Below are 27,655 nucleotides of genomic sequence, written 5' to 3' on the forward strand. Positions count from 1 at the left end.
CCGCAGGAACGACGAACAACTTCGTTACTGCTGAAGTAACGATAATTGAGAATGGACCCCCGTGTCGCCGATTAGCGATTTTGCACTGTTTTGCAACGATGCAAAATCGCTTATCGGTGTCACACGCAACGGCATCGCTAATGCGGCCGGATGTGCGTCACAAAATCCGTGACCCCAACGACTCCGCATTAGCGATGTCGCAGCGTGTAAAGCCCGCTTAAGGCATAGTTTTATTTGCCGAAACAAGTTGGATTTTTCCCCACCTGTCAGCTCTGTTGGTGCCAGTGCAGACTTTTTTCATGTGTGTCCAATAAAGTACAGGGGTTTTTTTATTATCCAAACCTACATGATCTCGCTGGATTTTTCCTTTCTCTTTGGATTTACTGGCCCTGGCCGGGACACTTCTGTGCGGAGAATCATGACCAACTTCGGAATGAATAATGGTGTTGAGCTTGCTTTTGTTTGTCTCTTAACAATGTTTTGAACTCTTGATTTTCAGGCACAATATCTCACAATACACCACAGCTTCCTATGTGAGATGACCTTCATTTTATAGACAATCAACTTGGCTATCCCATACTTGAATTTGACATGCAAATAGATAACATATGTTTAGTTATGCAGATTCTTGTCATGTCACTGCATTGTTACTGTTTTGTTTCTTTAAATCTAAATTTAAATTTTTATTATTTTGTTAGCGTTTTGTAAATCCACCATTGGCTTTCAACACTGCTTAAATACATCTGGGCATGCTCTGAATCAAAATCAATCATGCCTCGACCAAAATATGATCCCAGGTCTCTTCTAAACGTTCCCAATGTTGGGGCATACTAGTCGACTCACTTGGGTATGCATGCAAATTTTTCGTCAACTGTACCTGTGGCGCCCCTGACCCGGTCAGGCACCAGTGAGTACTACACCCATGCTGGGACAGTACTTCCAGGTAATCCTAAAGGCCAGAATGAGGTGTGTACGCACAGACACATAGCAACCAGGTCTCCCATACCTTTAGAGGGGACCCTTGGGTAGTCTCCAGAGAGGGCTAGCCTTCAATTCTTTTCAAGGGGTGTAGTGGAGGGGCTGGGAGCTAAAGTGCAGAGGTTGTCAGGAAAGGGGGGGAGCGAGCCAGTCTGATAATGGTGAGCGCGGCAGTTGCTAGGAGACGCGCACTCACACTAGTCAGACCCTGCGCGGTGTAGTGACAGTTGGCGGGGGAGAATGGTCACCGAGGAGTTAGAGTAAAGAGGTGCTCCTGGTGACTAGGCACGTACGGGGACAGGTCCCTAGAGCAGACTTGAGTTTAACTATCTGCTAAACCTGCCGGTGAGGGGAACTACAAGTACCTCACCAACCACACAGAGTCCGAGCCACAGCAGCAACGCTGGGACCCAAAAGGAGACAGAGCCAGAAGCCATCTCACCTAGTTCACGCTGCCGGCAAATGGTCCAAAAAGGGGAGAAAAGGCAGTAGCGACTACCTGGATAGACCCCCACAGTAATTCAAGTCAGGGGGTTATCTGAACACAGAAGTGCTAGGAAGGCGAGCTACCTGTTACACTCAGACTGGCCTCAAGGAGCCCCTGGTCCTACCTGGTTCATCGCAGCCACGCCCAGGTCAGCTCACAGAAACATCTATGTGAGTAAAAACCAGTTAAATGACTTTTAGACTCTGCTTGAATTATTCTGAAACCCGCTACCTTACACACCCGAGCCCCTGGGGCCAGCCTCACTCACGGGAGGCCACACCATCTGACTGCAGACCCCATCAGCCCCAGACGCTCGTTAAATTTGCAGTGGCGGTCACCATATACCTGACCGCAAGCCGTGAGTGGCATCACGACACATATGTACAAAACCGACATACCTGTTGCCATATACAGAAGAAGACCCTGTGGAGTCCCTGAAGCTGGATCGATATCCCTTGGGTGACACATACCCACAAGTTTTCAATTGGGTTGAGGTCTGGGGATTGTGGAGGAAAATGCAGCACCTCTACTTCATTGTCATTGAACTAGTTCTTCACCAATCTTGACGCATGCTTCCGGTTGTTGTCTTGCTGAAACACTGTCGTCGTTTTCATACGCATAGTACTTGAGCATATAAATTAAAGGCCCTGTCACACACAGAGATAAATCTGTGGCAGATCTGTGGTTGCAGTGAAATTGTGGACAATCAGTGCCAGGTTTGTGGCTGTGTACAAATGGAACAATATGTCCATGATTTCACTGCAACCACAGATCTGACAAAGATTTATCTCTGTGTGCCACAGGGCCTTTACTCATGTTGTAGGATACTCACATAAACCTCAATATTGAAACCACCATTGATTCTGGACAAGTATCCAGTGCCTTTGGCTATGAAAGAACCCCATATCATCAGTCTTCCTCTACTGAACTTGACAGTCGCTTCAAAAGCTCTCTATCTGTAAGCCTCTTTTTCCCTTGTTTCTTCCAGACCCATATGTACTGGTCAGAGCCTAGTCTATTCACTTTTATCTTATAGCTTCAAATCACCCGTTTCCAATCTTCTACTATGCACTTTTCGTAAATTTTTGCAAACACAAGCCAAAGCTCGTTATGATGATATTGAAGTAGAGGCTTTTTCATCATTTTACTGGACACCATTCCAGATTTGTGTAACATGTATCACACAGTGCTTGTGATCTCACTATTATGAAATATACAAGCCACTCCCACTGCCGTATTTGTCACACCAGAACTGATAGACCTTGTAATAAGCCAACTTGTTGACTCCAATATTTTGCCTGGACGTCCACGTCTTGGCTTTTGAGTGGATGGATGATCTTCATTTCATATTACTACAACAGTGATAGCATTCGCATGATGAAGTTTGGCAATTTTCTTGCGATGAGCTTGATGATGCTGTTCCACTTTTCTCCTGAAATCTTCTTCGTGGCTGCTCCGCAATTTGAACCAAGAAATTTTACTTGGGAATCAACCTAATAACTCACTATTAGGGAATGTGAGAACAGGTTGTAATTTATTTTAAACGTGAAGATAAAGATTTTTCAAAAACCATAATCAAAACAGTAACAATGGAGTGATGTGATAAGAATCTGCATAACTAATCATAAGATATTCAATCAATAGTCCAGAATAATTTAACCGCACTTCAGTACAATATTACAACCAACCTTGAACAATTTTACATGTTCAATGAAGAAGTGACAATGTTAAAGGATTTAAAAACAATATTTTATTGATATATATTATAATTCATAAATATACAGCAAGAAAAAAGATGGTACGTGATAGATTGAACATTTCATAAGTAGGAGAAAGCAACTGAGCTTCCATATACAACTATATTGGTATGCTGCACTTCTGAGGTGGGCTGTAACTTATGAAATGTTCAATTGAATATTGGTCTTATTATTCATATAGTATTTATTTATCTATTGATTATTTATTCTGGATGCCCCTTTGAATGTTTACCTTGTCAGCACTTTAATTGTGGGAATTCCCTTAAGGCATTTAACCAATCTATGCAATTTTTATATGTAGGCGGTTATTACTCTAGTCCCCGTTAAATTTCATATATATGGGACTATAACCAGTACTTTTTTTCTGCCTGTGACCCTTAATTATATTATATCTATCACGTACCATCTTTTTTCTTGCTGTATATTTATGAATTATAATATATATCAATACAATATTGTTTTTAAATCCTTTAACATTGTCACTTCTTCATTGAACATGTAAAAATGTTCAAGGTTGGTTGTAATAATTAATCATATGCAAAATATTTACAAGTCAAATTTATGCATGAGATAGCCAAGATGATTTTCTATAAAATGAAGGCAGTCTCACACTCAAAGCTGTAGCGGATGATGAGATATGGAACCTGAAATTCAAAAGTTCAAAACATTGTTACCTTTTTGCTTGTGACTGTATGTACTATTACTATTTACTTACTGCTGGGTATATACTCATTTTGTTTCTTTCTTACGTTTGGTTATTTAACACGGTGTGTCTTTCTTACAGCACAAACAATGATATTTCCCGTTGGACAGATTTCATGGCTGCCATTTAGTTTTGGTTTTGTTATGGTCATTTTCCTTACATCATTCTGGCTTGGAGATAAACTGCCAGATAATCATTTCATGAAAATGTCCCAGAATCCCCCATGGAAATGGAATATAAATGCAGTCTCAATTCAAGGTGCAGTATTTCCTTTATCTTACTCAGATACAACATATGGAACAATGGACTGGATCACGCAATGTTTTGAAAGACTTTTTGGGACTACTTTTTTACATGCATTTAGTTTTTTTACTGTGTGATATTTTATACAGGCATTGATTCTGTACAGATGAATTAAATGGGAAAAGAGCTGTAATACCCCAGAATTCCCACTACAAAGTATTTGGCCCTGGTGTTTGGGCTCCATACTATCACAGCCGGGGACAGAAGCTATATCATCCGTAAAGGACAACACACAGGAAGGGGGAAGGGGGAAGGAGTACCTTATAGCTAGGAAATGGGGGAAGTGATGACCCTTGACTAGGACTTGCAGCTCACCCTCACTGCCCTCATAGACTCTATACAGGTTCTGCACCTGTTGCCGAGCTGGAATACCTGTGACCCTATTTCACTCTAGCAAATGGGTCCTAAGCAGGGACGTACACAGAAATCATGGGGCCCCATAGCAAAAGTCTGAATGGGCCCCCCCCAATAAAAAAAAAAATACAATAAAATATTAACATAATAAACATCATAACAGCATATACGTTATTGGGGGCAGCTTACACGTTACTGGGGAGAACATACAAGTTACTGGGGGCCAGTGGGGGGGCATACAAGTTATTGGGGAGCGCATATACACAACTTGTGAATCAATCTTTATCCTAGCCAGGCTGTACATCTATCAGTCCAGTAAGTAGACTATTACCGGGCACGGCTCTGTCTGCAGAGCACCAGTCTAGACAGTGCTGTGCTCCTGTTTTGTTACTGTGTGCGACGCCTGACGCTTGCTGAGAACCGCAGGGCCTGACGCCTGCAGAGCACCGCTGCGTTACTGAACAACACCCACCATATCAAAACCAATAATACTACTATACATTGCAAAATAATGCCACCACACCATGACCAAATATTATCACCACACGGAGTCTGAATATAAGCACCATCCTGTTACTGAGCAAAGTCCACAGCACAAAGACCACTGGGTTCACACCGCAACCCCCCCCCCCCCCAAAATCTGCAGTGTGTGAACTTGGCTTAAAGTAGCGATGCCCTCCTTTGTGCCCCTCACCACACACACAATATAAATTTTCACATCTGTCTCCCCCATATAATGGGAACGATTATGACCTTCTTTATAACCTTAAAAACCATAATAAATCACTGCTCAGTACAGGGATAATGCACACAGTGATGTCACATTACAGGGTTAACGCACACAGTGATGTCACATTACAGGGATAACGCACACAGTGATGTCACATTACAGGGATAACGCACACAGTGATGTCACAGTACAGGGGTAATACACACAGTGATGTTACATTACACGGATAACGCACACAGTGATGTCACATTACAGGGATAACGCACACAGTGATGTCACAGTACAGGGATAATACACACAGTGATGTCACAGTACAGGGGTGATACACCAGTGATGTCACATTACAGGGCTAATGCACACAGTGATGTCACAGTACAGGGATAATACACACAGTGATGTCACAGTACAGGGGTGATACACACAGTGATCTCACAGTACAGGGGTAATACACACAGTGATGTCACAGTACAGGGGTAATACACACAGTGATGTCACAGTACAGAGATAACACACACAGTGATGTCACAGTACAAGGATAATACACACAGTGAAGTCACATTACAGGGATAATGCACACAGTGATGTCCCAGTACAGGGCTAATGCACACAGTGATGTCCCAGTACAGGGCTAATACACACAGTGATGTCCCAGTAAAGGGCTAATGCACATAGTGATGTCACAGTACAGGGATATTATACACAGTGATGTCACAGTACAAGGATAATACACACAGTGATGTCACATTACAGGGATAATGCACACAGTGATGTCCCAGTACAGGGCTAATGCACACAATGATGTCCCAGTACAGGGCTAATACACTCAGTGATGTCCCAGTAAAGGGCTAATGCACATAGTGATGTCACAGTACAGGGATATTATACACACTGATGTCACAGTACAGAGATAATACATACATGGCAGATCAAAGTATTATAGTGTGCCTGTGTGGGACCTCAATACCGGCTAGAGTGGATGACGTAGGACACATCTGCAGCGCCCTGGACAAGCCAGGTCGTCACAGGTACTACACCAACACACCCCACACCCCGGCTAGGCACACCGAAGCCAAACACAAAATCCTTGTTGCCTTCCTCCAGGGGCTGATGTCCACACCAGGGGGTGGGCCAGGCGGTTGGCCCCGCCCACCGAGGAGTTCACAGTCCTGGAGGCGGGAAAAGGAGGGAGTTGAGTTTTGGAGTTTGAGGAGTGAAGTGGTAGGAGAGGAGACTGAAGGCGTCCGGGTGTGTGGCCCAGACGGAACAGCAAGGTTGGCAGACGGTGGTGACCGTCTGCAGGAGAGGCCGATTGGAGCGAACCGTAAGGACCGTGGACAGGCAGTGGCCCGGCGGTACCGGATCGGAGAGCAAAGAGAAGCCAGCACCATCCGGCAGGGCTTACGGACCCCGACCAGGCTAGGAGTCACCGTAAAACTGGTCAAATCCGTTAGCGAAGGGAACCTCCGGGGTTTCCCAGCAATCAAGACCCGATTGAAGGCAACAGCTCACACCGTGAAGGGAAACACAGTCACCGCCAAGGCTACAGTTCCCAGGGCCAGAGCCTGCAGGCAAAAGGGGCTCCTTCAGCACCCATCCAAGCTGGGGAGCGGGTTACCGGTGGGAAGCCATTGGAACCGTAAACACAACACAGGTGCAGGGAAAGGCAGTCACCATCAACCTACCGGGAGAACAACCGCAGCCGTCTGTGGGACCCGTCCATCCAGCCGTTTGTTTGACCAGAGACTTTGTGTGAATTACTGGCTGAGTGAGTACCACCGTGCCGTGCGGCACAGCGCTGTCCCCGCGACCCTGCACCTCACCAGGCCCCGTAACCCGCCTGCCATCCACCCCTACCCCCTTACTTGGGGCCCTGGGACAACCAACCCCCCTACCCACGGAGGGGAGAAACAACATCCAAGCTGCTCCCTGTCATCGCTTCCGGGATCCCCGTCCAGAGCAGCGGTGGTGTCACAACCTCACCACAACCGTGGGTGGCGTCACGGACAATATCCCTAAACCACAAACATTCCCCCTTTTCACTCACGGGCGAGGAACGGCACTCGAGTCCCCGGGATCCGGCCTACCGCTCGAGCCATCACCGAGCAGCAGCAGCCGCAGCAGCCGGACCCGAGCAGTGGGTGAGCGCAGCGTCCCCTCCTCCACCCGCGACAACTTGGCGTCACGAACAGGATCTTACCGCTCTGCCGTTTGGTAGAGGTGCGCCTTGTGACCGCCGGAGGTGTCCGGCCGAAAATTTTGAGAAAGCCCTTGCTCGAGCGTCCCCTCGAGTAGTGGAGGCGTGAAAACCGAAACCCCGCCCCTGTAGAGGAGGAGCCGGAAAAAGACTAAGGGGGACGGATGGCGTCTGGCCACATGTAGTCCGCGGCTATAAGAGCAGGGACGCCAGGACTCTGCAGCGATACTGGGTTCCTGGAAAGCACTATGGCCGAGATGCACAGCCCCACCAGCAACCCCGTAGTCCCCGCGCCAGGCACCGTGGCGTGGGTGAGGGACCGGACTGCCCCGCTGAGTGACCGTCTGCAGGCCCGCATGCAGCTCCTCCTGGAGGAGTGGGAGACCGACATGGCGGACGTGGTGGCTGCTATGCGGAGACGCGAGGTGGAGGAGGATTTGGAGGAGCGGGTAAGAGACTCACGCCCCTGTATTCCTGAAAGATCGGCCACTGCGGCTGGGGGGCCCGGCCTGCATCCGCTCACCCTGACTCTTCCCCCGCTACCCGTGTTAGCCGCTGCCACCCCGCCACTAGGCCCGCTACCCGTCCAACCGGTAGCGATACCCTGCCAACCCGCCCCGGCGGATCGACCGGCTGCAGACGCTCAGGGCCGCCCTGAACCGCTCAAGTGGGAGCCGCCGAGACCGCGGCCCCTTAACGAAGATGTATCAGAGGCCCCGGCAAGGATAGCAGCAGGCGCTGTGCCTGAGCCTGGGACTGTGGCGTGGATGAAGGCCAGAGTTATTGAATTCCACCAACGCCAGCAGAATCAGATATACCTCATGATGGAGCAGTGGACCAATGAGGTGGAAATGCTGGTTGCGACTTCCCCGATGTATGGAATGGGAGCAGATGTGACGGAGCCGACGGGTGACCCACGTCCCCATGTCCTACCAGGACCGGCCACTGCGGCTGGGGGGCCCGGCCCAGTCTCGGCCCTCGTACCATCCCTGCCATTACTCATGAAGCGCCTCAGTATTGACCAACCTGACCTGCTACCCCGTGCTACCACAGTAGAATCTGACGTGCTGGATGTCGGAAACCTGGAGACTGCGGCAGCTGGCGGCAACCCGCCTGCCGCAGGGACAGAAGATAATGACTCCGGCCCCAGCGCCGAGCCCCCCTCTGAATTCGAGAAGGCGAGTGTGCGTCTCCGCTACGAAGGAGAGCCGGTGGTTTACTACACCCCGCGCACCGGTGGAAACGGATACCGGGCACCCCACTCCCAACAGGCCTGTCACTGCATGTTCGAAATGTTAGTAGCAGAGGATGAGGCCACCTCAGCAGAGGAGTCAGAGTGATGGCAGCGGAGCCCCGCAGCAGTTGTCCCCGTTGGGACCACCAGTACAGTTTAAACGTTTTTGAATGATAAGTAATCAACCAAAGAAGTAACCTGATTGAGGTTTTGATTGAACCGGCCGTTGCCGGCAACTGTTGTCCCCGTAGGGACTGTCTTTGATCCTTGCGTAAGGAACTGCTTACGGACAAGCCCGAGAACTTGCAGGGCAACCACAAACTTAGTGGAATGTAAATAAAAATGTGTTTGGCTTTTACCGTTACCGCCTCTGGAGAGGCTGATTTGGGAGGATGGGCCTGGAGGAAAGAGATGGCCCAGGCCCGCCAGTACCGTAACCGGTGGCGATCCTCCAGGGATTCAGGGGTTCCCCATGGACGTGGGTCCCCTGAAAGAGACAGAACCCGCTCGGGCAGCCTGGTGATGGACTGGGGCAAGGGGTGCTGCCCACTTCTTAGGGGCAGCATCAGGGCCAGGTTGTTTGGGTGGGAGAAGAGCGGAAGCCGTACCGTTGTTTGTGATGTTTTCATATGCTTTTTACCGTTTCTATCTTTTTACAGTTAACAAAAATAAAACCGGTGATGGACGGGCAGTCCGCGGACGGTCTGCATTTTACTAAGGGGGAATATGGCGCCCTGAACAAGTCTGGTCGTCACAGGTACTACACCAACACACCCCACACCCCGGCTAGGCACACCGAAGCCAAACACAAAATCCTTGTTGCCTTCCTCCAGGGGCTGATGTCCACACCAGGGGGTGGGCCAGGCGGTTGGCCCCGCCCACCGAGGAGTTCACAGTCCTGGAGGCGGGAAAAGGAGGGAGTTGAGTTTTGGAGTTTGAGGAGTGAAGTGGTAGGAGATGAGACTGAAGGCGTCCAGGTGTGTGGCCCGGATGGAACAGCAAGGTTGGCAGACGGTGGTGACCGTCTGCAGGAGAGGCCGATTGGAGCGAACCGTAAGGACCGTGGACAGGCGGTGGCCCGGCGGTACCGGAGATCGGAGAGCAAAGAGAAGCCAGCACCATCCGGCAGGGCTTACGGACCCCGACCAGGCTAGGAGTCACCGTAAAACTGGTCAAATCCGTTAGCGAAGGGAACCTCCGGGGTTTCCCAGCAATCAAGACCCGATTGAAGGCAACAGCTCACACCGTGAAGGGAAACACAGTCACCGCCAAGGCTACAGTTCCCAGGGCCAGAGCCTGCAGGCAAAAGGGGCTCCTTCAGCACCCATCCAAGCTGGGGAGCGGGTTACCGGTGGGAAGCCATTGGAACCGTAAACACAACACAGGTGCAGGGAAAGGCAGTCACCATCAACCTACCGGGAGAACAACCGCAGCCGTCTGTGGGACCCGTCCATCCAGCCGTTTGTTTGACCAGAGACTTTGTGTGAATTACTGGCTGAGTGAGTACCACCGTGCCGTGCGGCACAGCGCTGTCCCCGCGACCCTGCACCTCACCAGGCCCCGTAACCCGCCTGCCATCCACCCCTACCACCTTACTTGGGGCCCTGGGACAACCAACCCCCCTACCCACGGAGGGGAGAAACAACATCCAAGCTGCTCCCTGTCATCGCTTCCGGGATCCCCGTCCAGAGCAGCGGTGGTGTCACAACCTCACCACAACCGTGGGTGGCGTCACGGACAATATCCCTAAACCACAAACATTCCCCCTTTTCACTCACGGGCGAGGAACGGCACTCGAGTCCCCGGGATCCGGCCTACCGCTCGAGCCATCACCGAGCAGCAGCAGCCGCAGCAGCCGGACCCGAGCAGTGGGTGAGCGCAGCGTCCCCTCCTCCACCCGCGACAACTTGGCGTCACGAACAGGATCTTACCGCTCTGCCGTTTGGTAGAGGTGCGCCTTGTGACCGCCGGAGGTGTCCGGCCGAAAATTTTGAGAAAGCCCTTGCTCGAGCGTCCCCTCGAGTAGTGGAGGCGTGAAAACCGAAACCCCGCCCCTGTAGAGGAGGAGCCGGAAAAAGACTAAGGGGGACGGATGGCGTCTGGCCACATGTAGTCCGCGGCTATAAGAGCAGGGACGCCAGGACTCTGCAGCGATACTGGGTTCCTGGAAAGCACTATGGCCGAGATGCACAGCCCCACCAGCAACCCCGTAGTCCCCGCGCCAGGCACCGTGGCGTGGGTGAGGGACCGGACTGCCCCGCTGAGTGACCGTCTGCAGTCCCGCATGCAGCTCCTCCTGGAGGAGTGGGAGACCGACATGGCGGACGTGGTGGCTGCTATGCGGAGACGCGAGGTGGAGGAGGATTTGGAGGAGCGGGTAAGAGACTCACGCCCCTGTATTCCTGAAAGATCGGCCACTGCGGCTGGGGGGCCCGGCCTGCATCCGCTCACCCTGACTCTTCCCCCGCTACCCGTGTTAGCCGCTGCCACCCCGCCACTAGGCCCGCTACCCGTCCAACCGGTAGCGATACCCTGCCAACCCGCCCCGGCGGATCGATCGGCTGCAGACGCTCAGGGCCGCCCTGAACCGCTCAAGTGGGAGCCGCCGAGACCGCGGCCCCTTAACGAAGATGTATCAGAGGCCCCGGCAAGGATAGCAGCAGGCGCTGTGCCTGAGCCTGGGACTGTGGCGTGGATGAAGGCCAGAGTTATTGAATTCCACCAACGCCAGCAGAATCAGATATACCTCATGATGGAGCAGTGGACCAATGAGGTGGAAATGCTGGTTGCGACTTCCCCGATGTATGGAATGGGAGCAGATGTGACGGAGCCGACGGGTGACCCACGTCCCCATGTCCTACCAGGACCGGCCACTGCGGCTGGGGGGCCCGGCCCAGTCTCGGCCCTCGTACCATCCCTGCCGTTACTCATGAAGCGCCTCAGTATTGACCAACCTGACCTGCTACCCCGTGCTACCACAGTAGAATCTGACGTGCTGGATGTCGGAAACCTGGAGACTGCGGCAGCTGGCGGCAACCCGCCTGCCGCAGGGACAGAAGATAATGACTCCGGCCCCAGCGCCGAGCCCCCCTCTGAATTCGAGAAGGCGAGTGTGCGTCTCCGCTACGAAGGAGAGCCGGTGGTTTACTACACCCCGCGCACCGGTGGAAACGGATACCGGGCACCCCACTCCCAACAGGCCTGTCACTGCATGTTCGAAATGTTAGTAGCAGAGGATGAGGCCACCTCAGCAGAGGAGTCAGAGTGATGGCAGCGGAGCCCCGCAGCAGTTGTCCCCGTTGGGACCACCAGTACAGTTTAAACGTTTTTGAATGATAAGTAATCAACCAAAGAAGTAACCTGATTGAGGTTTTGATTGAACCGGCCGTTGCCGGCAACTGTTGTCCCCGTAGGGACTGTCTTTGATCCTTGCGTAAGGAACTGCTTACGGACAAGCCCGAGAACTTGCAGGGCAACCACAAACTTAGTGGAATGTAAATAAAAATGTGTTTGGCTTTTACCGTTACCGCCTCTGGAGAGGCTGATTTGGGAGGATGGGCCTGGAGGAAAGAGATGGCCCAGGCCCGCCAGTACCGTAACCGGTGGCGATCCTCCAGGGATTCAGGGGTTCCCCATGGACGTGGGTCCCCTGAAAGAGACAGAACCCGCTCGGGCAGCCTGGTGATGGACTGGGGCAAGGGGTGCTGCCCACTTCTTAGGGGCAGCATCAGGGCCAGGTTGTTTGGGTGGGAGAAGAGCGGAAGCCGTACCGTTGTTTGTGATGTTTTCATATGCTTTTTACCGTTTCTATCTTTTTACAGTTAACAAAAATAAAACCGGTGATGGACGGGCAGTCCGCGGACGGTCTGCATTTTACTAAGGGGGAATATGGCGCCCTGAACAAGTCTGGTCGTCACAGGTACTACACCAACACACCCCACACCCCGGCTAGGCACACCGAAGCCAAACACAAAATCCTTGTTGCCTTCCTCCAGGGCTGATGTCCACACCAGGGGGTGGGCCAGGCGGTTGGCCCCGCCCACCGAGGAGTTCACAGTCCTGGAGGCGGGAAAAGGAGGGAGTTGAGTTTTGGAGTTTGAGGAGTGAAGTGGTAGGAGATGAGACTGAAGGCGTCCAGGTGTGTGGCCCGGATGGAACAGCAAGGTTGGCAGACGGTGGTGACCGTCTGCAGGAGAGGCCGATTGGAGCGAACCGTAAGGACCGTGGACGGGCGGTGGCCCGGCGGTACTGGATCAGAGAGCAAAGAGAAGCCAGCACCATCCGTCAGGGCTTACGGACCCCGACCAGGCTAAGAGTCGACGTAAAACTGGTCAAATCCGTTAGCGAAGGGAACCTCCGGGGTTTCCCAGCAATCAAGACCCGATTGAAGGCAACAGCTCACACCGTGAAGGGAAACACAGTCACCGCCAAGGCTACAGTTCCCAGGGCAAGAGCCTGCGGGCAAAAGGGGCTCCTTCAGCACCCATCCAAGCTGGGGAGCGGGTTACCGGTGGGAAGCCATTGGAACCGTAAACACAACACAGGTGCAGGGAAAGGCAGTCACCATCAACCTACCGGGAGAACAATCGCAGCCGTCTGTGGGACCCGTCCATCCAGCCGTTTGTTTGACTAGAGACTCCGTGTGAATTACTGGCTGAGTGAGTACCACCGTGCCGTGCGGCACAGCGCTGTCCCCGCGACCCTGCACCTCACCAGGCCCCGTAACCCGCCTGCCATCCACCCCTACCCCCTTACTTGGGGCCCCGGGACAACCAACCCCCCTACCCACGGAGGGGAGAAACAACATCCAAGCTGCTCCCTGTCATCGCTCCCGGGATCCCCGTCCAGAGCAGCGGTGGTGTCACAACCTCACCACAACCGTGGGTGGCGTCACGGACTATATCCCTAAACCACAAACATTCCCCCTTTTCACTCACGGGCGAGGAACGGTGCTCGAGTCCCCGGGATCCGGCCTACCGCTCGAGCCATCACCGAGCAGCAGCAGCCGCAGCAGCCGGACCCGAGCAGTGGGTGAGTGCAGCGTCCCCTCCTCCACCCGCGACAACTTGGCGTCACGAACAGGATCTTACCACTCTGCCGTCTGGTAGAGGTGTGCTTTGTGACCGCCGGAGGTGTCCGGCCGAAAATTTTGAGAAAGCCCTTGCTCGAGCGTCCCCTCGAGTAGTGGAGGCGCGAAAACCGAAACCCCGCCCCTGTAGAGGAGGAGCCGGAAAAAGACTAAGGGGGACGGATGGCGTCTGGCCACATGTAGTCCGCGGCTATAAGAGCAGGGACGCCAGGACTCTGCAGCGATACTGGGTTCCTGGAAAGCACTATGGCCGAGATGCACAGCCCCACCAGCAACCCCGTAGTCCCCGCGCCAGGCACCGTGGCGTGGGTGAGGGACCGGACTGCCCCGCTGAGTGACCGTCTGCAGGCCCGCATGCAGCTCCTCCTGGAGGAGTGGGAGACCGACATGGCGGACGTGGTGGCTGCTATGCGGAGACGCGAGGTGGAGGAGGATTTAGAGGAGCGGGTAAGAGACTCACGCCCCTGTATTCCTGAAAGATCGGCCACTGCGGCTGGGGGGCCCGGCCTGCATCCGCTCACCCTGACTCTTCCCCCGCTACCCGTGTTAGCCGCTGCCACCCCGCCACTAGGCCCGCTACCCGTCCAACCGGTAGCGATACCCTGCCAACCCGCCCCGGCGGATCGACCGGCTGCAGACGCTCAGGGCCGCCCTGAACCGCTCCAGTGGGAGCCGCCGAGACCGCAGCCCCTTAACGAAGATGTATCAGAGGCCCCGGCAAGGATAGCAGCAGGCGCTGTGCCTGAGCCTGGGACTGTGGCGTGGATAAAGGCCAGAGTTATTGAATTCCACCAACGCCAGCAGAATCAGATATACCTCATGATGGAGCAGTGGACCAATGAGGTGGAAATGCTGGTTGCGACTTCCCCGATGTATGGAATGGGAGCAGATGTGACGGAGCCGATGGGTGACCCACGTCCCCATGTCCTACCAGGACCGGCCACTGCGGCTGGGGGGGCCCGGCCCAGTCTCGGCCCTCGTACCATCCCTGCCGTTACTCATGAAGCGCCTCAGTATTGACCAACCTGACCTGCTACCCCGTGCTACCACAGTAGAATCTGACGTGCTGGATGTCGGAAACCTGGAGACTGCGGCAGCTGGCGGCAACCCGCCTGCCGCAGGGACAGAAGATAATGACTCCGGCCCCAGCGCCGAGCCCCCCTCTGAATTCGAGAAGGCGAGTGTGCGTCTCCGCTACGAAGGAGAGCCGGTGGTTTACTACACCCCGCGCACCGGTGGAAACGGATACCGGGCACCCCACTCCCAACAGGCCTGTCACTGCATGTTCGAAATGTTAGTAGCAGAGGATGAGGCCACCTCAGCAGAGGAGTAAGAGTGATGGCAGCGGAGCCCCGCAGCAGTTGTCCCCGTTGGGACCACCAGTACAGTTTAAACGTTTTTGAATGATAAGTAATCAACCGAAGAAGTAACCTGATTGAGGTTTTGATTGAACCGGCCGTTGCCGGCAACTGTTGTCCCCGTAGGGACTGTCTTTGATCCTTGCGTAAGGAACTGCTTACGGACAAGCCCGAGAACTTGCAGGGCAACCACAAACTTAGTGGAATGTAAATAAAAATGTGTTTGGCTTTTACCGTTACCGCCTCTGGAGAGGCTGATTTGGGAGGATGGGCCTGGAGGAAAGAGATGGCCCAGGCCCGCCAGTACCGTAACCGGTGGCGATCCTCCAGGGATTCAGGGGTTCCCCATGGGCGTGGGTCCCCTGAAAGAGACAGAACCCGCTCGGGCAGCCTGGTGATGGACTGGGGCAAGGGGTGCTGCCCACTTCTTAGGGGCAGCATCAGGGCCAGGTTGTTTGGGTGGGAGAAGAGCGGAAGCCGTACCGTTGTTTGTGATGTTTTCATATGCTTTTTACCGTTTCTATCTTTTTACAGTTAACAAAAATAAAACCGGTGATGGACGGGCAGTCCGCGGACGGTCTGCATTTTACTAAGGGGGAATATGGCGCCCTGGACAAGCCTGGTCGTCACAGGTACTATACCAACACACCCCACATCCCGGCTAGGCACACCGAAGCCAAACACAAAATCCTTGTTGCCTTCCTCCAGGGGCTGATGTCCACACCAGGGGGTGGGCCAGGCGGTTGGCCCCGCCCACCGAGGAGTTCACAGTCCTGGAGGCGGGAAAAGGAGGGAGTTGAGTTTTGGAGTTTGAGGAGTGAAGTGGTAGGAGATGAGACTGAAGGCGTCCAGGTATGTGGCCCGGATGGAACAGCAAGGTTGGCAGACGGTGGTGACCGTCTGCAGGAGAGGCCGATTGGAGCGAACCGTAAGGACCGTGGACGGGCGGTGGCCCGGCGGTACCGGATCAGAGAGCAAAGAGAAGCCAGCACCATCCGGCAGGGCTTACGGACCCCGACCAGGCTAAGAGTCGCCGTAAAACTGGTCAAATCCGTTAGCGAAGGGAACCTCCGGGGTTTCCCAGCAATCAAGACCTGATTGAAGGCAACAGCTCACACCGTGAAGGGAAACACAGTCACCGCCAAGGCTACAGTTCCCAGGGCAAGAGCCTGCGGGCAAAAGGGGCTCCTTCAGCACCCATCCAAGCTGGGGAGCGGGTTACCGGTGGGAAGCCATTGGAACCGTAAACACAACACAGGTGCAGGGAAAGTCAGTCACCATCAACCTACCGGGAGAACAACCGCAGTCGTCTGTGGGACCCGTCCATCCAGCCGTTTGTTTGACCAGAGACTCCGTGTGAATTACTGGCTGAGTGAGTACCACCGTGCCGTGCGGCACAGCGCTGTCCCCGCGACCCTGCACCTCACCAGGCCCTGTAACCCGCCTGCCATCCACCCCTACCCCCTTACTTGGGGCCCCGGGACAACCAACCCCCCTACCCACGGAGGGGAGAAACAACATCCAAGCTGCTCCCTGTCATCGCTTCCGGGATCCCCGTCCAGAGCAGCGGTGGTGTCACAACCTCACCACAACCGTGGGTGGCGTCACGGACAATATCCCTAAACCACAAACATTCCCCCTTTTCACTCACGGGCGAGGAACGCCGCTCGAGTCCCCGGGATCCGGCCCACCGCTCGAGCCACCACCAAGCAGCAGCCGGACCCGAGCAGTGGGTGAGCGCAGCGTCCCCTCCTCCGCCCGCGACACATCATGCACCCCGGGCTTCAGAAGAAGGAGGACAAAGATGGCCGAAAGAAGAGGCACTGGTACCAGAGAACAGAGACACCAATCCGAACCGGTCTGCACCGCTTCATCCCTTAGGTGTGTATTAAAGTGTTTTTTTACATTCTACACAGCGGCCTGGGCTCTTGTATACACGATGTTAGAATGCTGTATATAAGAGACCTCTGGTGGTGGCTGAAGCTTATAGTCACCAAATCTGATGACAGGTTCCCTTTAAAAGCATGAACAAATCCCAAATGACAACCTCTGCAAAAGTGTGATAACCTACTGTAATGCAATACCCATATACAGTTAGTGCGCTTAACAATTCAATACATGGAATAAGTATGTGCAGTGCCACACAGCTAGCACAGAGACATACAGTACATATAACTAAATTCAACTTATTCTGTAATAAACCAGATATGGGCACTGCAGAAGGAATAGTATAGAAGAGAAGATAGTCAGATATCCCTGAATAATGCTCTGTGCAACAAAACAGCGCATGGAGCAGACCCAATATATCAGATAAGACACTTATGATAACCCACTCTGATAATATACCGATAAACAATAATGCACAATAACAATACATTGATTAAATACGCGTAGTTCTACACAGCCAGTACAGAGTCATATGTATAAGCTTCATTGCAGGCTATTATAGCTCACTGCTAATGTGACGCCCTGGGCAAGCCAGGGGTCACAGGTCACCACACCACCACACCCTACACCCCAGTTAGGAACACCTAGGCTACCAAAATCCTTGTTGCCTTCCGCCAGGGGCTGATGTTCACACCAGGGGGTGGGCCAGGCGGTTGGCTCCGCCCACCGAGGAGTGCACAGCCCTGGAGGCGGGAGAACCAGGCAGTTCAAGTTAGGGGAGTGAAGTAGAAGGAAGCAGTAGTGGAGCTAAAGAGAGAAAGCTGAAGTGACAGAAAAGTGAGAGTAGTGGAGCCTGAAGTTGGTCCGGGTGTGTACCCCGGACAGTGACAGCAAGGTCAGCAGACGGCGGTGATAGTCTGCAGGGGTACTGCTCGGAGGTTGCTGGAAGGACCGCGGACGGGTGGTGACCCGGCGGTCTGGAGCAGTATACGAAGAACAGTCAGCACCAGGGCAGGGGCCTTTCGGATCCCGGCAAGGCTAGGAGTCGCCATAATTTGCCAAATCCGTCAGTGAAGGGGACATCTGTCTCCCAACAACCAAGTCCCGATTGAAGGCAACAGCCCAACCATTGAGGAGGAACACCGCCACTGCCAGGGCACCAGTTTCTCAGGGCCAGCGCCTGCGGGCAAAGTAGGGCTCCTCCGGCCCATATCCAAGCCGGGGAGCGGGTTACCGGTGGGAACCCATCGCAACCATTATCATCATAGGTGCAGGACAGAGGGACCGTCACCTACTGGGGAAAGCAAGTGCAGCCGTCCGTGGGAACCGTCTTTCCAGCCGTGTGTTTTACCGAGAACTGTGTCATCGTCTCAGGCTGAGTGAGTACCACAGTGCCGCAAGGCACAGCGCTGCCCCCGCGTCCCTGCGCCCACCAAGCCCTGCATCTCCCACCTCATCACTGGGCCCCGGGATCACCAACCCCTACCCACGGAGGGGCAACACAACAACTGGCTGCTCCATACCATCCCTCCCGGGATCCCCATACAGAGCAGCGGTGGTGTCAACAAATCACCACAACTGTGGGTGGCGTCACGGACAATAAACAATCCCCACACCCAAAAACCCCCTTTCACTCATGGGCGAGGAGCGCCGCTCGAGTCCCCGGGATCCGGCCCATCGCTCGAGCCACTGAGCAGCAGCAGCAGGCCGCAGCAGCCGCAGCGGCAGCCGGACCCGAGCAGTGGGAGAGCGCGGCGTCCCCTCCTCCGCCCGCGACAACTTGGCGTCACGAACAGGATCTTACCGCTCTGCCGTTGGGTAGAGGTGCGCCTTGTGACCGCCGGAGGTATCCGGCTGAAAAATTTCGGAAGTCGCCATCTTTGGCGCGAAAAGTTCCCGCTCGAGCGTCTTCTCGAGTAGCAGAGGCGCGAAGGCCAAAACCCCGCCCCAATAGGGGAGGGGCTGGAAAGAAGCTAAGGGGGACGGAAACAAGATGTCTGCGCCCGGAGCCACAGGAGGAGCGGTGGTCGCAGCCGCAGTGGCACCCGCGAATGGGAATGGGCCTGCCCAGGTCCCGGCCGCGCTGGCGGGAGGTGCCGCGGCCCCCGCGCTCGCTCAGGTGATGCCGTTCTCCTTGCCCTATGCGCCCGGGGCTACCTGGCTACCGCAGTATAACGGGAAACCTGATGCTTTACAGGTCTTCCGGAAAAAGCTTAACCCGTTGCTAGAACTGTACCCCCTGACCGATAAGCAACGTGCGGCGGTAGTGCTGGGCCAGTTAACCGGTGCGGCTGAGCAGGAGGCGGAGACCTGGGCCGAGGGGGACCGGCTCTCTGTAGCCACCATCTTTGAGAAGCTACAGACTGCCTTTGAGACCCGGACTGAAGCTGAGCTGAGGATGCAGTTTTACCAGTGCCGGCAACGGACTGTGGATAGCATTCGGGACTATGCTTTACGTCTACAAACCGCCCTCCGCACGCTAAAGCGGGTGAATCCTATCAACGAGGCGGACAGCAACAGGATGTTAGTAGAGCAATTTGTGCAGGGGATGAGATCCCCTGAGGATCGCAAACAACTCCGGCTGTGGGCCCTAGAACACCCTGATGTGGACTTTGCTGTATTAAAGGAACGGGCCATTAAAGCACTACAGCCCCCAGCTTCAGAAGTCCTGGAGCCAGCCCCGTGGCCCATTGAGACGGCCCCCGTTGTGGTGGCTCCTACCCTACCAACCTCTCCAACACCTGCAGCCCCAAGCAGCACGATGGAGGAACTGGCAGCACAGGTCCGTTGCATGGACGGAGACCTCGCCAAGATTCTTGCTGCACTCCAACCTTTGACCAGATCCCAGCCTTCAGCACAGATACAGCTTGCCGACAGCCCTGAGGATGTCCCCTGGATGCAGCGGAGAAGTGCTAGCAACCCGCGGAGCAGACCTCCAACCTGCTACAAGTGCCGTAAGCCTGGGCAGCATTACTTCCGACAGTGCCCGTTAAACGAGCAATCCCTGGGGCCCCGGGCCAATCCTCAGGAGTAGAACCCCGTGGCCCCCCAGACTGGCGGGACCGGTATATAGGGGCCCGGCCCATCATCCCCGTGGCTGTGGACGGCATACCGGTGATGGCTCTCTTGGACACTGGATCACAGGTAACCACCATACCATACACATTGTACCAGCGGTATTGGGGGATAGACGAGCTGGCACCCCCAGACACTAGTATAACGCTAATTGCTGCCAATGGACTCCCATTGACCCAAGTGGGGTATAAACAGGTGGCTATGACAGTAGGGCAAGCTGAACTGCAACACCAGGGTATGATTGTGATCATGAATGAACCCAGTGATCATAACCCGAAGATAGTGCTAGGAACCAATGTGATGGAGCACTGTATGTGTGATGTGTTGGCCCTACTGCAGCAGCTGGCCGCCACGGCGGCGGGGAGCCGACAGAGAGCTGAGCAGCGTGAGATCCGAGCCTTGATGTACCGCCAGCATGTAAACTCAACAGGAGGAGAGATTGGTGGAGTGAGAGTGATGGATGTTGCTCCGTTGCTTGTGCCTCCTAGGAGTGAGATGATGATTTGGTGTAGGGCAGCAGTAGGGCCTCAGGGGCGTGACTACCCTGCCATGATGGAGCCCATACCCTCCGAGCACTGGCCCACTGTAATGGCCGCCCGAGGGGTGGTAGACGTGAAGAAGGGGAGAGTGCCCGTGAGGGTGCTGAACTGTGGGGAGGAAGAAGTCAGGCTTCCCCGGTATGCCACCATTGCCAAGCTACTCACCCTGGATCCCCACACCATCCACGAAGCCAGTCCCTCAGTCTCCCCACCTACTACCAGCACTTCCCCGCCTCCAGGGGAGGTAAATGAGTGGCACCAACAGCTACACGTGGGCACTGATGATACCCCTACACATCACAAAGCAGGGGTATACAGGGTGGTGCGAGAGTATGAACAGGTTTTCAGCAAACATCCACTAGACTTTGGGCAGATCAAGGGGGTCCAACACCATATCCCCACCGGAGAACCCCCTATCAAAGAGAGGTACAGGCCTATTCCCCCTGCACATTACCAGTGTGCCAAAGATATGTTGAGGAATATGAAGGAGACGGGTTATTCGGGACAGCTGTAGTCCCTGGGCCGCTCCGTTGGTACTGGTCAAGAAGAAGGATGGTACCATGGGGATGTGTGTGGACTACCGGAAGATTAATCAGATAACCCATAAAGATGCCTACCCACTGCCCCGTATTGAAGAGTCTTTGGCCGCACTGACAAATGCAAATTACTTCTCTACCCTTGACCTCACCAAGGGGCACTTCCAGGGCAAGTGGCCGTGGCCCCGGAAGACCGGGAGAAAACCGCCTTCACCACCCCGATGGGGCTCTGTGAATTCAATAGTATGCCGTTCGGGCTGTGCAATGCCCCAGGAACCTTCCAACGGCTGATGGAGTGCTGTCTGGGACACCTAAACTTCGAGACCGTCCTATTGTACTTGGATGATGTAATTGTGTACTCCCAGACGTATGAAGCCCATCTGGAGCACCTGGCCGAGGTGTTCGCATCCCTTGCCAAATACGGGATGAAATTGAAGCCCTCTAAGTGTCACCTGCTGAAACCCAGAGTGCAGTACCTGGGGCATGTGGTAAGTGCAAAAGGTGTCGCCCCCAACCCTGAGAAGATCACTGCCATCCAGGGCTGGCCGAGACCAACCACAGTGAGGGAAGTAAGGCAGTTTCTGGGTCTGGTGGGGTACTAACGGCGCTTTATCGAAGGGTACACGAAGATGGCTGCCCCCATGCAAGATCTCCTCGTGGGACAGACCAAAGGTGGTAGACCCATCGGAGCCCCACTGGTGTGGGAAGAAAAGCATGAGGAATCCTTCTGCCAGCTGAAAGCGGCTTTGACCGGAGAAGAGGTCCTAGCGTATCCTGACTATGGCTGCCCGTTCATCCTCTACACAGACGCCAGCAATGTGGGATTAGGAGCAGTCCTGTCCCAGGTCCAGGATGGGAAGGAGAAAGTGATTGCTTATGCTAGCCGGAAGCTTCGGCCAACTGAAAGGAACCCTGAGAACTACAGCTCCTTCAAGCTCGAGCTCCTGGCATTGGTATGGGCTATCACAGAGCGGTTCCGCCACTACTTGGCTGCCACAAAATTCACCGCGTTCACGGACAACAATCCGTTGACTCACCTGGACACGGCCAAGTTGGGAGCGTTGGAGCAGCGGTGGGTGGCCCGGCTAGCCAACTATGACTTCACCATCAAGTACCGAGCTGGTCGTGTCAACATTAATGCTGATGCACTCTCCCGAATGCCCCATTTGTCAGAAGAAGGGTGCGAGGATGACGACCTCGAGGAGATCGAGTTGCCTGCATTTCACCAGCCACCAACTGAGAAGGTACAGGTACATCAACAACGGGTGGACCTGGACCCACGGCCCAGTCAAGAGTGGCAGGAAGCTCAAAACCAGGCGCCGGCTGTCCGCCTCGTCAAGACCCTGGTGGAACAAGGTGCTGTTGGGATGGACCCTGCCGCCCCGGCTGAAGCCCAGCGCTTGTGGAAGGAACGGAAACGGCTCTATCTACATCAAGGGAAGCTGTACCGTGAGCTGATCAACCCGAAAACTCATGAGAAAATCTGCCAGTTGGTTATTCCCCAAGCTGAAGTGGCTACTGTTTTGCGGGCATACCATGATGGTGCCGGACACTTCGGGTGGAAGAAGCTGGAGATGCTGTTGAGAGAGCGGTTCTACTGGAGTGGGATGCGGGAGTCGGTAGAAGCCTGGTGCCGAGAGTGTGGTCCTTGCACGCTGAGGAGGAAGGACGAGGCCAGCCAGAGGGCGCCCCTACACCCGATCATCACACATCAGCCGCTGGAACTGGTCGCCCTAGACCATGTCAAGCTCACCCCCAGCCGAAGTGGGTACGCCTACGCGTTGACCATCGTAGACCACTATTCAAGATTCATGGTGGTTGTCCCCATCAAGGACCTAACTGGTCGAACTGCCGCTCGAGCGTTCCAGGCTTATTTCTGCCGACCACATGGATATCCAGAAAAGGTGCTTACTGACCAAGGCCCGGCTTTTGAAGCGGAGGTGTTCCACGAGTTCTGCCAGTTGTACGGCTGTAAGAAGATCCGGACCACCCCTTACCATGCCCAGACCAACGGCATGTGTGAGAAGATGAACCACTTGGTCCTGGGACTCCTCAAGACGTTACCGCTGGAAGAGCGGAACCTGTGGCCGGAAAAGCTACCCGACTTGGTCGATATGTACAACAATATCCCGTCCAGCTCCACAAAGTGCACCCCAGCATATCTGATGAGGGCTCGCCCCGGCCGCCTGCCGGTGGACCTGGAAATGGGGTTGGAGGCCCCAGAAGCACTCTCTTCGACAACTGAATGGGAAACTCGGCGGAGAGCACAATACCGGCAGATTCAAGAATATGTCGAGAAGAACTTAAGTCGGAGTCGGGAACTGCAGGAGCAGCGCTTTAATCAAAAGGCGTCTGGTGGCCCTTTTCAGCCCGGAGATGTCGTACTGAGGCGGAAGAGGAAAACCCACAAGCTGGATGATCAATGGGAACAGAACCCGTACGTCATACAGCCCACAGGATGGGAAGATGGGAAGGCCTACCAAATCAGTCGTGACCAAGGAGGCACTTTGGCCACAGTTTCCCGGGACCATCTGAAAAGGTGCCCACCAGCATTAAAGGCGATGGCTGAAGTACCAGCCCCTCCACCAGCAGAGAAGGCAAAAGAGGTGATCCACACTGTGATGGGTGACTTCCCAGAAGACTGGCCTACACAGAATGGCGCGGTGATTCTTCCAGTAATACTGTTCCCACAACCTGTGGATGAAGAAGTGGTGGAAGCGGTCAACCGTGAGCCAGAACCAGTGCCAGTGCCCAGGGATGAACCTGTGCCCAGTTCCCCTATGCCTCCGCCTGCCTCGCACGATAGCCGGGAGGAGGAACCGATTGTTCCCCCTGCCCCACTGCCTAGCCCCACTGACACCGGACCCCGGAGGTCCACCCGTCCCAACCTAGGTAGACCCCCACTTAGGTACAGGGAGACCGTCCTTTAAAAGGGGGGGGGGGGGAGGAGTTGTGTTTGAAAGTTTAAAAATGAGAATAATTACCAAAGCTTCACCTGATTCTACCGTGATTGTGAGAAAACCGGCCGTTGCCGGCACCGTTGTCCCCGTGGGGACCGTTTAAAAAGTTGCATGGAGAGCTTTCGATGGACAAGCCCGTGAACTTGCAGGGCAACCACAAACGTTAGTGGCATGTAAATAAGTTGTTTTACCGTTACCGTTTCTGCAGATGCCACCTCCGGAGAGGCAGGTTGAAGGGAGGGCCCTCAGCAGAGCAGGCTGGGGCCCAGCCACCACAGGAACCGGTGGCTACCCTCTGGAGGGGAAGGACAGATCCCGCTCGGGTAACTTGTGCTGGACTTGGGTCAAGGGGTGCTGCCTGGGTTTTAGGGGCAGCATCAGGGCCAGGTTGCTTGGGTGGGAGAGAGCGGAGACCGTAACCGTAAACCGTTTGCAACGTTTAAGAAATGTGCCTCCTGATGTGGGATGATGTCATGAATTGTTATGTTACCGTTTTACCTTTTTATATATTTTTCAGAAAATAAAACCGGTGTTGGACGGGCAGCCCGCGGACGGTCTGCATTTTGCTAACGGGGAATGTGACGCCCTGGGCAAGCCAGGGGTCACAGGTCACCACACCACCACACCCTACACCCCAGTTAGGAACACCTAGGCTACCAAAATCCTTGTTGCCTTCCTCCAGGGGCTGATGTTCACACCAGGGGGTGGGCCAGGCAGTTGGCTCCGCCCACCGAGGAGTGCACAGCCCTGGAGGCGGGAGAACCAGGCAGTTCAAGTTAGGGGAGTGAAGTAGAAGGAAGCAGTAGTGGAGCTAAAGAGAGAAAGCTGACGTGACAGAAAAGTGAGCGTAGTGGAGCCTGAAGTTGGTCCGGGTGTGTGCCCCGGACAGTGACAGCAAGGTCAGCAGACGGCGGTGATAGTCTGCAGGGGGACTGCTCGGAGGTTGCTGGAAGGACCGCGGACGGGTGGTGACCCGGCGGTCTGGAGCAGTATACGAAGAACAGTCAGCACCAGGGCAGGGGCCTTTCGGATCCCGGCAAGGCTAGGAGTCGCCATAATTTGCCAAATCCGTCAGTGAAGGGAACGTCTGTCTCCCAACAACCAAGTCCCGATTGAAGGCAACAGCCCAACCGCAACGGAGAGACACCGCCACCGCCAGGGCACCAGATTCTCAGGGCCAGCGCCTGCGGGCAAAGTAGGGCTCCTCCGGCCCATATCCAAGCCGGGGAGCGGGTTACCGGTGGGAACCCATCGCAACCATTATCATCATAGGTGCAGGACAGAGGGACCGTCACCTACTGGGGAAAGCAAGTGCAGCCGTCCGTGGGAACCGTCTTTCCAGCCGTGTGTTTTACCGAGAACTGTGTCATCGTCTCAGGCTGAGTGAGTACCACAGTGCCGCAAGGCACAGCGCTGCCCCCGCGTCCCTGCGCCCACCAAGCCCTGCATCTCCCACCTCATCACTGGGCCCCGGGATCACCAACCCCTACCCACGGAGGGGCAACACAACAACTGGCTGCTCCATACCATCCCTCCCGGGATCCCCATACAGAGCAGCGGTGGTGTCAACAAATCACCACAACCGTGGGTGGCGTCACGGACAATAAACAATCCCCACACCCAAAAACCCCCTTTCACTCACAGGCGAGGAGCGCCGCTCGAGTCCCCGGGATCCGGCCCATCGCTCGAGCCACCGAGCAGCAGCCGCAGTGGCAGCCGGACCCGAGCAGTGGGAGAGCGCGGCGTCCCCTCCTCCGCCCGCGACACTAACATGTCAGGGCATCCATGTGAGCTAATCAAAAAAGGCAAAAAGTAATACATAGGATTCTATACCCAGTGTAATGATCCACTGACCCAGGAACTATCAATCCCTGTACAGATATAGATATGGGATAATGAGTGTAAAAATATGCCAATAAAAACAGAAATATACATGTGCCGGCCTAAGAGAAAAGGGGTAGAAGACTGGGATAAATGATCTGTGCGGCAAAGCATAAAGCAGGTCTGATGAGCCTGATATAGGTACTGCAAAAGAGTATGAGTAAAAGGGAAACCACTAGCAAGCCAAAAGTAAACGCTCTGTACAGCGCTCTGCAACAGAGCATGATGCAGAGCCAATATACCAGCGCTGTGCAACAGAGCATGAAGCAAAGCCAATATACTAGCACTGTGCAACAGAGCATGAAGCAGAGCCAATATACCAGCGCTGTGCAACAGAGAATGAAGCAGAGCCAATATACCAGCACTGTGCAACAGGGCATGAAGCAGAGCCAATATACCAGCACTGTGCAACAGAGCATGAAGCAGAGCCAATATACCAGCACTGTGCAACAGAGCATGAAGCACAGCCAATATACCAGCACTGTGCAACAGAGCATGAAGCAGAGCCAATATACCAGCACTGTGCAACAGAGCATGAAGCAGAGCCAATATACCAGCACTGTGCAACAGAGCATGAAGCAGAGCCAATATACCAGCACTGTGCAACAGAGCATGAAGCAGAACCGATATACCAGCGCTGTGCAACAGAGAATGAAGCAGAGCCAATATACCAGCGCTGTGCAACAGAGCATGAAGCAGAGCCAATATACCAGCACTGTGCAACAGAGAATGAAGCAGAGCCAATATACCAGCACTGTGCAAAAGAGAATGAAGCAGAGCCAATATACCAGAACTGTGCAACAGAGCATGAAGCAGAGCCAATATACCAGCACTGTGCAAAAGAGAATGAAGCAGAGCCAATATACCAGATGTGACACTGCAGAGGGGTATCAGAGTAGGAGGGAAGCCGCACGCAGCTATGGCAGCTATATAAGGGGCTTCCCTCCTACTCTGATACCCCTCTGCAGTGCCACATCTGGTATATTGGCTCTGCTTCATGCTCTACACAGCGCTGCACCTTGCATTTACTTATGGCTTACTATTGGTTTCCCTTTTAGTACACAGATGTTACACACAGGGATGACACAGCACAGGGCAGTTTCTGTAGTGTTACAGGCAGACATCTGCACATTATACTCACCTGCTCCTGTGCACTGAGAGATGTTAGTGGCTTGACTTCTGCCTCCACTTCCTGTGGGTCCTCATGGCTGTGTTCCATTCCTCTGCTTTTTCTGCCTGGTGCTTCTGCTCTGCTTCTTCTAGTTTGCTTAAAGGGAACCTGTCATCAGAAATTTAGCTATAAAGCTAAAAGTTCCCCCCTCTGCAGCTCCTGGGCTGCATTCTAGGAAGCTTCCTATAGATTTTGTGTCACCTTTTATCCCAAAATAAACACTTTATAAACTGGTACCTTTTCGTATGTAAATTTCTTAATTTTCCATGTGGGCGGGCTGTCTGATGTACGTTGCTGTTCCTCCATCATATTGACGCCGCCCCCGAACGCTGAATTTGAAAGTTCAGGACACCGCCCCTGGGTGCCCGTGGTCCAGCGCATGCACTGTTCCACTGTAGCGGTGCCGTGCACTGTGTGCA

General features: G+C 54.2%; 1 protein-coding gene across 1 annotated transcript in view; it reads left to right on the plus strand.

Annotated features, from left to right (window-relative positions):
- The first annotated feature begins 4,014 nt into the window (after positions 1-4,014).
- The window catches only part of LOC142289951 (glycoprotein-N-acetylgalactosamine 3-beta-galactosyltransferase 1-A-like), a 52,225-nt gene continuing 28,584 nt past the window's right edge, over positions 4,015-27,655 (plus strand). Inside the window, exon 1 of the mRNA XM_075333895.1 lies at positions 4,015-4,183. Within this exon, the coding sequence (XP_075190010.1) occupies positions 4,015-4,183 (169 nt within the window). The remainder of the gene's footprint in view (positions 4,184-27,655) is intronic.

This window comes from Anomaloglossus baeobatrachus, chromosome 2, assembly GCF_048569485.1.
Source record: "Anomaloglossus baeobatrachus isolate aAnoBae1 chromosome 2, aAnoBae1.hap1, whole genome shotgun sequence".
NCBI lineage: Eukaryota > Metazoa > Chordata > Amphibia > Anura > Aromobatidae > Anomaloglossus > Anomaloglossus baeobatrachus.